Raw genomic sequence first — 17,536 nt, forward strand, 5'->3', positions numbered from 1 at the left:
CTTCAGATCTCAGAAAGTCTGGAAAGAAACAAGAGATGAGCAGAGAATGAGTAAAGAGTAAATCTATTTTTATGGCAGATGAAGGACTTCTGGAAAAGACAAGTAGCAGCAGAACACTGGATACTTACCAAGAATTGTAAAGGCATGGGGACTGAAGACCCTGAATATTCTGTTTACTCATTATTATTCTTATAAGAGACTTTGTGAGGTAGTTTTAACACATAAGAAAAACTGAGGGGAAGTCTCATATGTTCAGTTATATTTAGATTCACTTCCTTAGATTTTTGAATGTAGAGGTAAGATGCTACAAATACTACCTATAAGGTTATTCAAGTATCTAGGTAATTGATTAAATTAGAAAGGCAAGGAACACAGGGAGACTTGGAAAATAAACACGGGAGAGAGGTTCAAATCCAGGTGAAAACTGGAGACCACACGAAGGGTGGATCTAATGATAGCAGAGAAACAATTAGTGGGACTATCTGATAAAATACATGGAGAAGAAAGAGAGTAAAGGAATTCAATGTAACATTAAAAGGTTCAAGATTCTAACTTTCAATTGATTTAAATGACTACTGTGAGGAGAGCAAAGCCTTTTTGAGCCACTTCACTGGCACCGGATTTCTCTTTTTCTAATTATCAATTTGATTCCTTCATGTGCTCTTTCAATCAATAATATTTAGCATTAAGTACTCACTTCAAATTTGACTTCTCAACTAAAAACTGACTAATGTTCTCATTCTGTTCTACTGTGGCATAAAGTAATTAGGAAAAGGCAATATCTCTCATGGTTTCTTTTCATGCACATGGAAATTCTTGCACTTTTTTGGTGTTACTCAGTAAGTTATGTGGATTTTAGAGGCAAAAGGATATAAAAACTTGGGTTAAGGCAGATACTAGAGGGTCAGCTATTTTTTAAAGGTAGAGTTTTATGACTATTTCTTTTTAAAACTATATTAAAAAGATTAGCAAAACTAATTTAAATGTTTTGAGGTTGATGGTATTATCCAAAATTGAAGAGAATGTTCTTTTTAAAAAATATATATTCTATTGATTTTTTACAGAGAGGAAGGGAGAGGGATAGAGAGAAACATCAATGAGAGAGAAACATTGATCAGCTGCCTCCTGCACACCTCCTAATGGGGATGTGCCCGTAACCAAGGTACATGCCCTTGACCTGAATCGAACCTGGGACCTTTCAGTCCACAGGCCGATGCTCTAACCACTGAGCAAAACAGGTTAGGGCAGAGAATGTTCTTGACAATTATAGTAGTTACAGTCTTAATGCAGTTTATAATCTAGAAGGAAACCCAAGGAATCTGCAGAGTGGTTGTGACAAAAGGAAGACAGTGCTCTGAAGGGGCCATATATAGCTATAAGCTCAGTCCTATATTGATAAGGCAGTGTAGCACCAACGAGCATTGGACGAGGATCAGGGATTCCTGGGGTAAGTTGAATTTCACTAGTCATTCAGTTAAAGAATCTTTCCAAGTTTCAACTTCTTATATCTATAAAACAAGATGGTGATACTAGGTCCATCTATCTATCTTAAAGATTTTTTGAGAATAAGATAATTATTCTGTTTCTGAGACAGGAGCTTGCAAAACAACACCCAGACTGGGTGCAGAGTTAAGACACACATCAGGAAAAAACTTCTGTAGCCAGCAATTTCTGGTAAATTTATAGCTCTGGACTACAGTGTGTGTTTTTTCCCTTAAATACATTTAGTCTCTGACAGTGATAAGATCCACATAACTCACTGAAACACCAAAAAAACCCAACAAATTAATTGTTTACAATAAATGATATATACCTGAAGATAAATTAACAAAGAAAAAAGTAAAGAACACGAGAAAAACATAATCTAAGAAACATCTACATAAATACTTAGGAAAATCATCAACATCTTAAAAGATTATCAAAATCTAGTTTGTTTCTTTAGCAAATTATGCCAGCATTTAAAAGTACTGCTGGTAAGCCCTGGCCAGTGTGTGCAGTGCATACAGCATTGGTTCCCATTCTGAAGGATCGCTGATTCGATTTCTGGGCAAGTACCTGGGTTGCAGATACAATCCCAGCCCCAGTCCGGGCACATACGGGAGGCAACTAATTGATTTGTCTCTCTCACATCAATGTTTCTCTCTCTCTCTCTCTCCCCTCCCCCTCAACCCCCTTCTACTCTCTCTAAAAATCAATGGAAAAAATATCCTCAGGTGATGATTAATAACAAAAAAAGTATTGCTAGTAAAAGACAGAATAGAAAAAAATTTATACATACCCATAACCCATTTTATTTAAAAGATGCATAAAGCCCTAACTGGTTTGGCTCAGTGGCTAGAGTGTCGGCCTGCGGACCAAAGGTTCTCAGGTTCGATTCTGGTCGAGGGTATGTACCTCGGTTGTAGGCTCCTCCCCGGCCCAGGCCCTGGTCAGGGTTTGTGTAGGAGGCAACCAATCAATGTGTTTCTCTCACACTGATATTTCTCTTTGTCTTTCCCTCTCTTCCACTCTCTCTAAAAATCAATGAAAAAATATCTTTAGGTGAGGATTAAAATGAATTAAAAAAAACACACAAAAAACACACAATGATCTTAAAGATAAATTCAGATGACTTTTAAAAGATGCATAAAAATTAACTGAGTTATAAAAGAGTAATTACTGCATCAATTACCCTGACTTCCAGGTGTAAAGTACTTAACTGATTAAGGAACAGGAAGAAAAGGTCACTGTAACAAAAGAAGAGGCATCTGGGCAAACATGAGTTGCAAAGAACATGGATTTTATCTCTTAATAAGAACTAAATTCAAAATCTACTCCCAGTTACTGGTACTCCTTGAGATGCCAATTTATTAAAATGAGTTCAATACTCAAAAAGTCTGAAAAAATTGCCTGGCCGGTGAGGCTCGGTTGTTGAGGTTTGATTCCCAGTCAAGGCACATGCCCAGTTTGTGGGCTGGATCCCCAATGGGGGTTATGCAGAAGGCAGTCCATCAATGTTTCTCTCTCATTGATGCTTCCATCTCTCTATCCCTCTCCCTTCCTCTCTCTAAAATCAATAAAATTTAAAAAGGCTGAAAATGAAAGGATCTCCTAATGCTTCACTAGACTATGAAATACATGAGACTAGATTCAGACTGGATCAACACCAACTAATTCTGGCAATGTAACACTATATGCACTGGCAAGTGTAAAACTACGTGCATCCAGTGGAAAAAGAATAACAAGTCCATTACCAACTGCACTGGCACTCCAAATGCCAAGGCAGTGGAGCTCTGAGGTCAAAGTTTTCAGGGTTCACGAAAGAGATCATGCCAGAATCATGAACAGAAAGTAGGTTCCTTACGCTCAGAAAAACTGTCCTCTAGATTCATCAACAGTAAGTTATCAAGAATTTTCCATCTTTAATATTTATAATCTGTTTGTCCTTTCCTTCCAAATAATCAATAATCCTAAAAGCTCTTGGATGAGAAAGATATAAAGCAATAACTTTTCTCAAGTTGTATGAAAGAACATTTTTAGCACTGTGTTCCTTCCACACCAAGCACATCAAAACAATTACATGTAGCACATTAATAAATACCTGTGCTCCTGATACAGGGCCAAAGGGGTTTGGTGGTCTCATGACAGGCTGGTTGTATATTAAGGTTGGTTGTGTCATTACAGGTACACTTCCCATTTGAGGAGGCTGAAAAATAGAAAAATACCAAGTTAAAGAATGCGGCTCACATCTCCCTTATTATAAAACTAGAGGCCCAATGTACGAAATTCCTGCAAGAGTAGGCCTCCCCAGCCCCAGCTGCCTTAGCTCTCGCGGGCCCTACTGCCTTGTGGCTCTGCAGCCCCACCCACTGGTCGTTCCGCTGTCCAGTCTAATTAGCATATTAGCTCTTTATTATATAGGATAAGTAAACAAGAAGGATAACAGGGAGGAAAACTACTACTACTTTTGCTTTAACTCAAAGGAAAAATTCCTGTAAATGCAAATAAGACTGACAGCTAAAATTTTAAGAGGATTTAGTTTGGTATGGAAAGTCTTTAATGTGCCCATTTTTAAAGCCTGTATAAAAGCTTAGGTTTTTCTATACAATGAGTAGTAAAATTTAAACCTTATGACAGTACACCAGACAAAATAATTTAGACCAAAAATTTTTCAAATTTTCCAGCTTCAGATATAGAGAAAGTTATAACTGTAAAGTGACTAAGACAGTTCAAAGTAACTGCCTTTGTATATCAAATCAAATTCTTATGCCATCATGCACAGCTGATTCTTTGAAGAGTTACTCTCTGTGGTTTTTTCATTTTATTTGAGACATTTTAAGAAAGAAGAATCAAGAAGAAGCTTAATTAATACACAGAGAGTTTAGTTCATTATTGACTAACTGAAAATATAATCTCAACTGACCATCTCTTGCTTTAAAAATTACCACTCTAAAACAAAACAAAACAAAACAAAACAAAACAAAACAAAACAAAAACAAAACAAAACACACTCCAGCCCAGCTACAATGGCTCAATAGTTGAGTGTTGCCCCATGAACCAGGAGGTCACAGTTCGATTCCTGGTCAGGGAACATGTCTGGTTTGAGGGCTCGATCCCTAGTGTGGGTTGTGCAGGAGGCAGCTGATCAATGATTCTCTCTCATCATTGATGTTTCTCTCTCTCCCTTCCTCTCTGAAATCAATAAAAATATATAGATATTAGAGGCCCAGTGCATGAAATTCATGCACTGAGGGGGGGGGGGGGGACAGGTGTCCCTCAGCCCAGCCTGCACCCTCTCACAGTCCGGGAGTCCTCAGGGGATGTCCGACTGCCAGCTTAGGCCCGCTTCTCGGAGGGAATGGGCCTAAGCTGGCAGTCGCACATCCTTAGTGCTGCCGTGGAGGCAGGAGAGGCTCCTGCCATTGCTGCTGCGCTCATCAGCCTTGAGCCCAGCTTCTGGCTGAGCGGCGCTCCCCCTGTGGGAGTGCACTGACCACCAGGGAGCAGCTCCTGCGTTGAGTGTCTGCCCCCTGGTGGTCAGTGCACATCATAGCAACTGGTCGTTCCGCCATTTGGTTGATTTGCATATTAGCCTTTTATTATATAGGATATTTAAAATTACTGCTACATGCCCTAGCTGGTTTGGTTCAGTGGATAGAACGTTAGCCTGCAGACCAAAGGGTCCCGGGTTCAATTCTGGTCAAAGGCACATACCTCAGTTGCAGGCTCCTCCCTGGCCCAGGCCCTGGTCAGGGCGCGTGCAGAAGGCAACCAATTGATGTGTTTCCCTCACATCAATATTTGTGTCTGTCTTTCCCTCTCTCTGCCACTCTTTCTCTCTACACACACACACACACAAAAAAAATCGATGGAAAAATATCCTCAGGTGAGAATTATTAAAAAAAAAAAAAAAAACCCACAAAACTTAACACTCCATGGTATAAAATTAACATAATCAGTGACAAACTAGAGCACATAAACCACTGTATTATTTGGTTAAAATGCAATATAATCTTATCTTTCTATAACTTCTATTTAACCTTTCAAGTAGACTCTTATTTGTAGAAACTCACTTTAACTTATTGCCTGAGTTTTTGTACAGACTCCTTTTTTATGTAATGACCATCAATCCGAAAGCTGTGAAATTTCTTCATATGCAGGAAAAGACCTACTTCCAGAAGATGTAAATGAAAAAGTAGCACAAGCACCACCATAGCAATACCAAGGGATGTAGTGCTGTCTCCTATCAGCAACAGTTCCTCAAACATGCACAGGGGGTTGAAGCAACTACCTCCATTTCTTATCTAAGTGAGTTTATATATGAAGAGAGTTAGGAGAATAAGGGTAGTCTAGAATGTAGATTATGGCCAGCTTAAAGTTAGAGAGCAGTTTTTGTACTATACCAACCACTGTCATAGGACAATTTCTCTGGCTTTTATTAGACTAATTTTACCTCTACATAATTCAAGAACTATTCATTCTTCCCTTCCCCTACAGTATTGAGCTCTAAGACTTCAGTGGTCACAGCAACAAAGACTTGGAGTTAATATTAATGTTTGAGTTTGTAATGAAGTATAAAATACCTAGCAAAGATATGATGAAAAATAAGCCACTAATACTGTGAATGTTAATAAATGATATCTGTTGTATGACTATTCTACAAATACTTATGAAACCAATGAACGCTGTGGTGCACACAAGGTTCTGTGTTAGGCACTAAGGGTTATGGGTGGCAATAAGTTCTTTTTGCAGTTACATTTGTCATAAAAACATGCTAAATATGAATCAACCTACTTTTAAAAAGCAGTGTATACAAAAACGACAGGCCCGGTGCACAAATCCACGCATCAGTGGAGTCCCTCAGCCTGGCCTGCGGGATCGATCTGAAACCAGCTCTCCGACATCCCCCGAGGGGTCCCAGATTGTTGATTGTGAGAGGGTGCAGGCCAGGCTGAGGGATCCCACCGGTGCACGATCAGGGCCAGGGAGGGACGTGGGAGGTTGGCCAGCTGGGAGGGACCACAGGAGGGCTCCAGGATGTGTCCAGCCCGTCTCACTCAGTCCTGATAGGCCGGACCCCAGAAGCAAGCTAACCTACCGGTCGGAGCGTCTGCCCCCTGGTGGTCAGTGCATGTCATAGCGACTGGTCGACCGGTCAACTGCCTGCCCCCTGGTGGTCAGTGCACGTCAAAGCGAGCGGTTGAGCGGCCTTTGCATATCATTAGCATATTACACTTTGATTGGTTGAACAGATGACCAGATGACCAGAAACTTAGCATATTAGGCTTTTATTATACAGGATACTTACAATTCCATATCCTATCATGCCTGTGGGTGTAGTAGCAGGATAGGCCATTACAGGGGGTGCCTGAAATAGTAAAAGAAAAAATAAACAAGAAAGTATAACTCCTGTATATCAACTGAGTTCAAGGAATTAATAGCTGTAGTTCCACTAAAAGAATTGCTAAGACAGCTGTGATTAAATGTGACACATGTGATCATTAATAACTGTCAATTTGTCAACTATAATAAAAAAAACCGTCAATGCTCAATGAAAAAAGGTGCCTTGCAATAAGCAGAAAAGCAGAATGATTAGAAAGAAAAAAAATACCATTTAAACTTACTTAAACAATGATCTAAGATTTCAATGGGCTTTTTCAGCTTCAAAAATCTTCAGATTTTAAAAAATCTTCATAATTCTTAACTTTAAAGTCTATTATTATCATAAAAAATGTTTATCCAGAAAAAGTAATAAATTCTGAATGTTTTCCTAGGCTCTTCAGTTTTTAAGCAAAGAAAAAAAGTAAAGGTCCCAAATCAATTAACAATTTGGTCTTCCAAAAAATTAATTTCTACGGACCTCATGCACTTTTTTCAAAGAACGCCAGAGTTCAAACCACTACTGAGTATAACTATTTCTATAAAGCACACAGTTCTTACACTTCTTACACAAAATATGTACACTAGCATTCCTTATTAATTCCATAAATTATTTAAACTATCTTCTGCAAAGCAGCAAAGTTGAGGAGCAATGAATTTTTAAATCTGTTTATGCTTTAATGCTTCATAGAACCACACACCACTAAGATGTTTAAGTTCCCCTCCTCCTCCTCCTACTTTAACTCATGCTCTGTAAATATATACTCTTAGCACAAATAATTTTAGATATATTTGCTGTCTTAACAACATTCCCTGTGTGTGTTATCTTATAATGATAACTAAAACTGAATACAGGTGAAAGACCAATAACACTGCTAAAACATTAAAAAAAAAAAACACAACTGGAAATATATGGCAATTTGAACATACGCATGGAGAAGGTAAATGAAGCATAACTAAAGTGAACAGTTAGAAGTTTAGTATTTGGGTGAGCATGTAGGACTTATTGGTCTCTCCCTACTTAAAAACCAAGAGCCGCAAGAGCAGAAGACAAACTGCCAAGTACAGCAGAAGCCTGTAAGATTTCATGCAATTGTTATTTTCAACATTACCACAATCAACATTTCCCTTCATTCAGAAGTCATCAAGTGCATAGTGGCAGCACAGATACACACACAGACACCCAGCCATCTGGCAGCAAATGGCAGAATATTAAGCAAGAAAAAAAATTCGTATTTCCCATGCCATCATCAGAATCAATTCTGCAACACATCCATGAAATCAGTAGATGCTAGGAAGAATTTTTGGCACACTGAAAATCTGAATGTGAAAACAAGTAATAGCTGAAAGGTTATGAGATTCTGCTACAGCAGTGGTTAATAGCATGCCAATTTATTGCAAAAAGGCTAGTTTTTGGTCACTTACGTATTGTGGAAAATGCATGCCATTCTGTTTTTCCCAGGGAGAACAATTACATAATGCAATAACACTGGATTAGAACAAGTACTTACACAACAGAAAATACACAGAGAGCATTTTAGTTCACATGTACATTCACTAACTACCTAGAATCCCCTTGTATTTCCAGTATCTAATGGAAGACATCTATACTAAAACACTATCAAGGTTGACAAGGGAAACTTAGTCTTTGGCATTATCCCCTTGCATACATAATAGTTTACTGATTACAAGTGTCATTAAAACATAAAACCTATCAGTAGTGTCAATAGTACAAAATCCAATGCATCCACTAACAAGGTGGGGTCTCTAATAACAACAAGGATGCATCATATAACATCTAGGAAAAAAACCAAGCATAATTAAAAGATGTGTAGTATAACATTATTATATATTTTAATAAAATTCCAAATAATTTGTTTTAAATTTTTTAAAAATTATAAAACCTTGACAGTGTTTAAGGATTAATAAAAAGATTAGAAATGTAAAGAAATGCAATAAGCATCAGTTTACCTAAGTAGTAATCATAATCACATCACCAGCCCTAAATGTTAGTCATTAAAAAGAAATTCTACAAAATACATACACACAAATATTTTAACAAAATCTTAAAAGATGATACACATCACCATATATGACACAGCACCATAAATATTGCTCTTATCAACTTACACACAAATTCTAGATCGCTAGATGTCTATTATATTCCAATAGTCAATCTTAGGTGAAGTGCTATCTACAAACTCCTAATATTTCATATGGATTAATACTAACTCAATGTAAAATAAAATATCCATTGTATCTTCATATCAGCATAACTCCTCATATATTATCAATGTATAGTTCACACCTGAGGCTATAAAATCCACTAGCCTAACCTCCTACCATTCCCTAGTCACTAAGGTGTGTTACAGTGGGGAAAACACTGGATTCAGAGACAGAGAGATGGATTTCAATTTAAATCTTTTTTCTAGTTGCTTTGCACTTGAAAAAAACATCACATAACTTCATCCTTACAACTGGGATGATACCTATTCAAACACCCAGAGTGTACTTTTTATAGACTCAAGATAGTGCCTGTGTGTGTGTAAAACCTAAACTATTTAAATATAAGGTTTTATTTTTAGTGATGGTAGTGACGACTATCAGTGAAAAGTTACTGCCTTAAAAAGGTGGCTAAATCAATATTATTATCTATTTATGAAGACTAAAGATAACAGAATTCTTTAGATAATGTCCCACAAAATTTTATCAGCACACTATTTTATGATTAACATAAGGAAAACAGGGCAATGTTCTGAAAGAAATTTAATAACAAGTGGCTATAACAAGGATAGGGCGGAGTCTCTAATAACAACAGGAAGGCTAATTCAATCTGTAGCTTGTGCTGTCAAAATGCTGCTATTAGTACACTGTTACAAAAAAGCATGTTTCAAAATTTTCCACAAAAAGAAATTGGTTTTCTCTGACTCAGGAAGACTTATTGAGATGGTAAAAAAGCAGTTGACCAAGGATAGGAGTACACCCCAAAGCTAATCTGGAATATCTACAACTTAGAGTAATTAAAAACAGTAACAGAACTTCATAACTAAATGCTAAGTAATTAATTAACATACAATTAATCTTCATTATTCATGGATTTTGGACTTGCAAATTTACCTACTCAGTAAAATTTATTTGTAATCTGAAAATCAATGCTTGTAAATGCTTTTGAGGTCATTTAAAGTCATTTATGAACATGTGTAGAGTGGTGAACAATTTGTCTCCCTGGGCATTCGTTCCCAGCTAAAGTTGAACAAGCGAGACTCTGCCAGATTTCAGCTCTAATAGGAAGATGACGAGAGGATGGAGAAGGAAGGGAACAGTGCAGTAGTGAGAAGCAAGAAGCTCTGGCTTTGGGGCCAGTGGATAGAACTAGAATTTCAACTCTGGCACCTGTTACTGGGGTTGTCTCAGACAAGTCAAGTAATACTTCTAAACCTCATTTTGTCCTTTATAAAATAAAATATATTAAATCTACCAGAACAAGTTTTTTAGGATTTATGGTAATCTAGGTAAGATGTGTGTGTGCCCATGATTATACCCACACACAGTTGATTCTCTACTGGCAACAGTTGATTTGCTGTATTTATGTTCTTAAAGTCACCCTAACACTGAATTAGTAAACACTGAACCATTCTTGGGCAAATATGTATGTGTGTGTGAACCTAGCAATGGTTCAGTGTTCGAGTGACTTCAAGAACATAAGTGCAGCAAATAAAGAGAATCAACTGTATGCATCATATGACAATATTAGTAAAAGCCAAGCAAATATAGTTTCTTTACCAATGGTGAGATCAGGAAAAAAGAAAAAATTTATGTTCTACATAAATGAATAATAAATTTGAAACCAGTGGTAGAGGGTAGTGATTAAGGGCATATGCTTTGGGATTAGGCTATCTGGGTTCTAAAAACCCACCTAATCACTTAAGAATTCTGTGATCCTGGACATAAGTACTTAACTTTGTGTCTCCATTTCATTTGTAAAATGGGGACAATAATAGTTGCTACCATTTAAGTTTAATTTGAGGATTACAGGAAATAAAACCATATATTATTTATTAGAATATGCCTGACACAAGTAACCTTTAAATAAATGTTAGCTATTAACATGTACCTGCGCCTGGTCAGTATGGCTCAATAGTTAAGCGTCAACCTATAAACCATGAGGTCACAGTTCAATTCCCTGTCAGGGCACATGCCCAGGTTGCAGGCTCGATCCCCAATTTGGGGCATGCAGGAAGCAGCCAATTAATGATTCTCTCTCATCATTGATATTTCTATCTCTCTCTCCCTCTCCCTTCCTCTCTGAAATCAATAAAAAATACATTTAAAAAATTTCTTAAATGTAGCTGCAAATATAGTCAACTAAGCCTCCTTAAATACAAATTACTTATACTTCTAAAACTCAATAATAACAATCTTTCCATTTATGTTCATCACTTTAAAAACATTCTTATGTTACACATTTACCTAAATTATTCGTGTTAGTATATCATAAGCTCTTTTCACTCACCACTGTTGCAGCATTCCAAGCAGTTGTTGGTGCAACTTTTGGTTGCCAGTTAGATCCTCCAGTTAACTTCTTTTCACCTGGCTGACTCCAATTTACATCACTTTAAATAAAGATAAATGAGAATATTAGGTTCTGTTATCATGAAGTTTCTTTACTATCTATTTAGATTGAACAGAGCATTTAAAATGCAAATGACATCTCTACACACACTTTCAAGATGAAAGCCAAATCCACTTCTAAGCGGCACATGGGAAAGAATACAAATAAAAACTCACTTCTTAGTGGTTCCATTTCCAATGCCAAGATCTAGGACAGGGGAAAAAAGAAATCAGTTAAAAACTAATTTTAAAAGACAAATAAATAAAACAACTTATTTTAAAGTAGATTAGAGAATCCAAAGAATACTTACTGCCCACAAGATTGGCTAAGGATGAATCCAAGTCATCAGATACCAGCTTGTTAGGTGGAAGTTTGGAAACAGGAAGACTCTGGTTCTGAGAGGCCACTGTTGGTTTGAGAAGTCCACCTAGTTCATCAAAGCCTTAAAGTTAACAAACGAAATAGGATTTGTAAGGAACTTTCTGGTGCTACAGCTTTCTAAAGGAGGTCTCTGCCTTTTCTCATTGTTTGTTTACCAGGGAAGTCCTCCAAAAAATGGGTACTAAATATACTATTAAATGGAAAAAGAAGAAATTCACCATTTAAGTGAACTGATTGAAAAGGCTATATTTCCTTTGACAGAAATAATGTCTTATTTCAGGACAATATTACATTAAGGTTAAAGCGGATGAAGAAAGCACTCAAGTAAACTTATTCCAAAGTTGTAAAAGAGAAAGGAATGAAATACAATTCTCTCCCTTACCCAACAGTTTCTTAAGACTCACTTATACCTAAAGCAATACAGATTAAAAAAAAAGAATACATCTCTGGAAACTTTTGAGAAAAGTTTCTTTTAAGAAATAATATTTTACAGACCTTTTTATACTCTTCAAATGGAGAATATAAGGTGTATGTAAAATAGTACATTAGAAGCTAGTCAAAATGAATCATTTTGGATCTTTCTAAAACCAGCTAACCTAAATTATACCTGAGAAATTGCTAAAGTATACTCCAACTGCATAAAATGACCTAGTAAACTAAGACATTGCTTAGAAATGAAAACAAAATCCCTTATGGTTCTTTACTGAAGGGTAGAAGGTAAAAATAATCCAATCAAACCAACCCCTAAAGGACTACTAGTAAATAGCTCAATCTAGGAATACCAGAGAATCTGAAAAATGGAAGTCATTAAAAATGGCACTTTAGCCCTAGCTGGTTTGGCTCAGTGGATAGAGTGTTGGCCTGTGGACTCAAGGGTCCTGGTTTCGATTCCGGTCAAGGGCACCAGGGCTCGATCCCCAGTAGGGCGTGTGCAGGAGGCAGCCAATCAATGATTCTCTCTCATCACTGATGTTTTTATCTCTCTTTTCCTCTCCCTTCCTCTCTAAAATAAATAAAAAATATATATTTTTAAAATGGTGCTTTACTAGTACACAAGGGGGGATAAATGGTGATTGAAAGAGACTTGATTTGGGGTAGTGAACACATAATAAAATATATACATGATATATTACAGAATTATACACCTGAAACCTATATAATTTTATTAACCAATGTCACCCAAAAAAGTTCAATTAAAAGATGGTGGTTTACAAAATATAAACAATTGGTCTCTTTTTTTTAATCCCCTTTCCCAGCAAGATAAACTCAAAAGGAAAATGTCAAATGCATCAACAAATATAATTATAACCCTACTAGTATATGGGAAAAAATAAATCCTACATCTACTTGCTTCTTTCTTTTTGGATGACAAATAATTGTATATTATTAAATTAAGACCATGTCAATATATTTCTTTAAATGGCTTGAATTTAACTACTAATCCAAATCAAAGGCCATCCCATGTTAATAGAAATGTCAATTTTATAAGACCTCTTAATCTTTATAAACTTCCAATTAACAAGATATTAAATGGAAATAATTAAGTAGAAACCTGGCTCTACAGATTTATAGTAAAGGATCATCTTCAAAACAATACAATGTCCCTCCACCCACAACTCTGATATTTAATATATCCTAGCTACTTATACACAGACTATTTCATTAAGTACCCCAGGTTATATTTTCCTTGTTTTCAAAAAAGCCAATTTCCTTTCAGTAAAGGTAAAAACTATAATGAGTAATCTACACATAGCCACTATCATCTCAGCACTCTAATCTGAGCAAAATCTCTTTCCCCCTGCATCTCTTACTTAGCTCTAAGAGAAACAAAAATGCCACTTAGAAAGAGTAACAGTTAATAGTGCCGGGAAGCTCTCATCTAGTGGTTGGAGAAGGAGGAACTTCTTTGGCTACTGCAATTTAATCTATTTACACATGTTAAAAGGAGCATTATCTGTCCTTACACAGAATCTAAATTAGAGCATTATAGTAATGTTAATAAATAATTTTTTCTTACCCCCAGAATCTACAATAACGTTAGTAGATTTATTTCCAAACACAGATTCAAAGTCAACATTAAGGCCAGCTGAAGGATGTGGCTGTGCAACTGGAGAAGATGTGAATCCTAAGAAAAACGAAATACAAAATGCTCAATTCTTTAATAAGTCTACATTTATAGCTCTTTAATAGTGATAACAATAGAATGAAAAAAGTGTAATTTCCCACAACAAAAACAAAGCCAACCCTGCAAGCAGAATGTTTCCTACAATACCACATTTTTTTTTGTAGTGATTACATTTTCCGTAACAAAATCATCCTACTGACAAAGAAAACTAACATAAGAGCAACCGAAGTTGAACTACCAGTATGTTTCATTATAGGAAAAAAAAAATCTTTGCTTATTTTTTACCTTAATGTTGATAATAGTTAAAAAAAACTAAACACATCTAAAACATACACAGTGTAAGGGTTCATTTGGGAATGAAATAGGTAGTATGTTGCTTTAAAAATAGATGAATGTACTTAGTATCCTCAAGAGTCGTTTTTCCTCTACCAATTCATCTTCCATATTTCTCCCCTCCCTCCCTCCCTCTTTCCCTCCCTCCCTCCTTTTCTTCCTTCCATGACAGTGACAGGATTCTGAAAGTTACAGCCCTCTAATCCTTACGTCCTCCTCGTGTCAGCATGCCTTTCTAATATCACCCCCCCCTCAGAAAAACATACAAAAACAAACAAACAGATCATCCTCAATTCCCACCACTCTCTAACTTCAACTTATTATTTCCAACAGGGGTTGACAATATATACAATCAAACATGCTAATTTACCTAACTCTGGTCTAAAATACCAGAACATAAATAGGAAATCTTCTTTCTTGTTTTACACTGATTCTAGTGTTATTAAGTCAACACCCAGCTCATGCCTCTGAAACCAGACTACACTGAGGTAACTAATGTAAGGTTTTCAATTGTGTGAGGTTGTATTTTTGTGAGGTAAGGTTCTGAATTTCTAGGGGCTGAAAAGAATTAAAATCATCTAAAATGATTAGGGTTATCACATGACTTGGGGAGCTTTGAAATCACTGAGTATATATCCAAATAGAGATCGGTCTAGCAAAGATCACAAAGAAGGAATTCTTTCAGTTTGTTGTAATAAATGGCTCCTTAAATTATATCTTCCATTTCTAAATTCTGTAAACCCAGAATGTAAAAAAAAAAAAAGAATAAAAAGAAAATCTGATATTAGAAGATTAACAACTATATCATTAGGGAGAAGTTAAACTTGAGTCCTAAACATAGGCTCTCTTTCTTCCTCTTTCAATTTTCTGCTGAAGGACTTCCAGTCTGTCAGAATCTCACTTTGAATTCTTAATGTACACTACACCAAGATATAAAGAATTACAATATGATGTTGTACCAAAAATACTGGTCTTAAAATTTTTAAAAGTTAAAAGTAGGACAAGATTTGGTGGGAAGTCCAAAAAGGTCCTCAAAGGTAGAGGCCAGAAAACAATGACTTATTAACGGTGACTCACACAATCTAGTACACAAGAATACTACTACTTAAAAAGTAGCATTATTTAGATCACAGGGTAAATATTCTGTATGGCACAAATTTTTAAAGAAAATACAAATTTGATCTTATTTCCATTAAGTACTTAACCCTTAAAATACTGTTAACTCAAAGACACTGGTCATACAGTGACAGCACAAATACTATTAAAATACAAAGTAATTCAATATATAAATCTGACCATTCGTGAAAACATTCCTAAAATTAAACAGACTTACCAATTTAACAGCATTTTAAGGTACAAGCTGTTTAAGAATTATACCATGGGCCCTAGCCAGTTTGGCTCAAGTGGATAGAGAGTTAGCCCGTGGACTGAAGGGTCCCGGGTTAGATTCCGGTCAAGGGCACATACCTCGGTTGCAGGCTTGGCCCATGCAGAGAGGCAAGCAATCGATGTATCTCTCTCACATCGATGTTTTGGTCAGGGCACATGCCCAGGTTGCAGGCTCAATCCCTAGTAGGGAGCGTTCGGGAGGCAGCCGATCAAAGATTCATTCTCTCTCATCATTGGTGTTTCTATCTCTCTCTCTCCATCTCCCTTCCTCTCTGGAATCAATAAAAATATATTAAAAAAAAAAAAAAGAATCATACCATGGGCTCTTCTTACAAAAATAATCAATGTATCTGTTCAAGAAAGAGAAAAATCTATCATGCTTAATTATATGTCAAGGGTATCATTACAATGTAAGAAGTATACATATTGTTCTTCAAATCATTCTGGAAACAATATCTTGGCTATGATGTCACTAAGCATTAGAAAATACACGGAACAATAATTTATAACTAGGACAGTAAGGATATTAAATTTCTATTTTCTCCCAACTTTCTGGAATTGGTTGATATCAGAGATAAGCTTATCTTTTATAGAAAACAAAAACAATTTTATTACTTTCTGTGAAGAGAGGAGCACTTTCTGAGGTTCCTAGGGGGGCCAGTCTGTGAAATTACATTATTATTACCAAAAAGCATAAAAAGTTTGAAAGTATATAAAGTAACCCAGAGCTAGTACCTCTATATAGACATAGAAAACAGGTAAAAATGAAATTTTTAATAAGTTCTACTAGCTGATTCACTACCAGGGAAGCAACAGCTTATTTTAAAAATAGAATTTTAAGTAATTTATAAAGGCTGGTAATACACATACATACCTTCAAGGTTAAGAGTTCTGTGTTATTTCAATGCCCATTATGAACTTAATGGCCTTTTGTCCCTGGGTCACTTTTTGGGAGACTGTCAAGGATTGTCAACCTTTAATTTTTAAAAGCGACTTAAAATAAAGGTACACAATTTATATTACCATTTCAATAGGAAATTTTAGGGACAAAAAAATAAAAGATGAACTAAGACTCTTTGAGTTAAGGTAAATTTTATGGAATAATCACTACATTGAACTGGCTACTCTTATTTCACTAAGGCCTAGTGAAAAACTGTCACTACCCATCACCACTTTGTAGATGTACATTTAGAAACCACTGCCCTGCAGGGCAAATCTTAGGAGGGCAATAATATATTAACTAAAAGGTACAAGGTGAACAATCTTTGGGGACAGAAAAACATTCTTACCACCTTTAAGAAAAACTGGCTGGGTTGTTAATGAATTTTGGTGGTAGTTCTGTAATAAATAAGGCCTCATATTTTTTTGTGAAAGTAACTGCTATTTTCTTAATACCCCATAAACAGGGTATTTATTACTTAAACCTCATAATAACCCTAAGATAGTTATTATTATCATCCTCATTTTACAGATTAGGAAACTAAGAGATTTTACAATTTACCCAAGATCAAAGATTTTTGTAAGTGGTGGAACCAAGACTCGAATCCCAATTTGTTTCATTCTAGAATCTAGTAGGGGTTTTCAGTTTATCCTAAGTATCTCATCTTATATAAACCAGTAGGTAGAAAAATAAATTATTATTTAGCTATAGTAATTAAATATCTCTGTTCAACAGGACTATTCAAGTTTTATGAACTTCTTGAGCTTTTCACAGCAACTGTCTGCCAAAAGAATGAACAACCCTTGGCAATTTTAAAATCTAAAAGCAATGCAAAAATAACCAGTGCTCAAAATTGTACCCGATGATTAAATAGTAATTAGGTAAAAAGTACATTCCA

General features: G+C 35.9%; 1 protein-coding gene across 13 annotated transcripts in view; it reads right to left on the reverse strand.

Moving 5' to 3' along the window:
• The window catches only part of PICALM (phosphatidylinositol binding clathrin assembly protein), a 112,991-nt gene that overhangs the window by 14,655 nt on the left and 80,800 nt on the right, over positions 1–17,536 (reverse strand). For 5 of the 13 annotated variants that reach the window (XM_079789390.1, XM_079789385.1, XM_079789379.1 and 2 more), the window contains 7 exons: positions 13,869–13,976; positions 11,781–11,912; positions 11,647–11,677; positions 11,372–11,471; positions 8,284–8,307; positions 6,788–6,847; positions 3,581–3,685 (listed from right to left, as the gene is read on the reverse strand). In XM_079789390.1, the coding sequence (XP_079645516.1) occupies positions 3,581–3,685; positions 6,788–6,847; positions 8,284–8,307; positions 11,372–11,471; positions 11,647–11,677; positions 11,781–11,912; positions 13,869–13,976 (560 nt within the window). The remainder of the gene's footprint in view (positions 1–3,580; positions 3,686–6,787; positions 6,848–8,283; positions 8,308–11,371; positions 11,472–11,646; positions 11,678–11,780; positions 11,913–13,868; positions 13,977–17,536) is intronic. The other 8 variants (XM_079789389.1, XM_079789387.1, XM_079789383.1 and 5 more) reach the window with 3 other exon arrangements.

Source organism: Cnephaeus nilssonii (genome assembly GCF_951640355.1).
Source record: "Cnephaeus nilssonii genome assembly, chromosome: 13".
Classification (NCBI taxonomy): Eukaryota; Metazoa; Chordata; class Mammalia; order Chiroptera; family Vespertilionidae; genus Cnephaeus; species Cnephaeus nilssonii.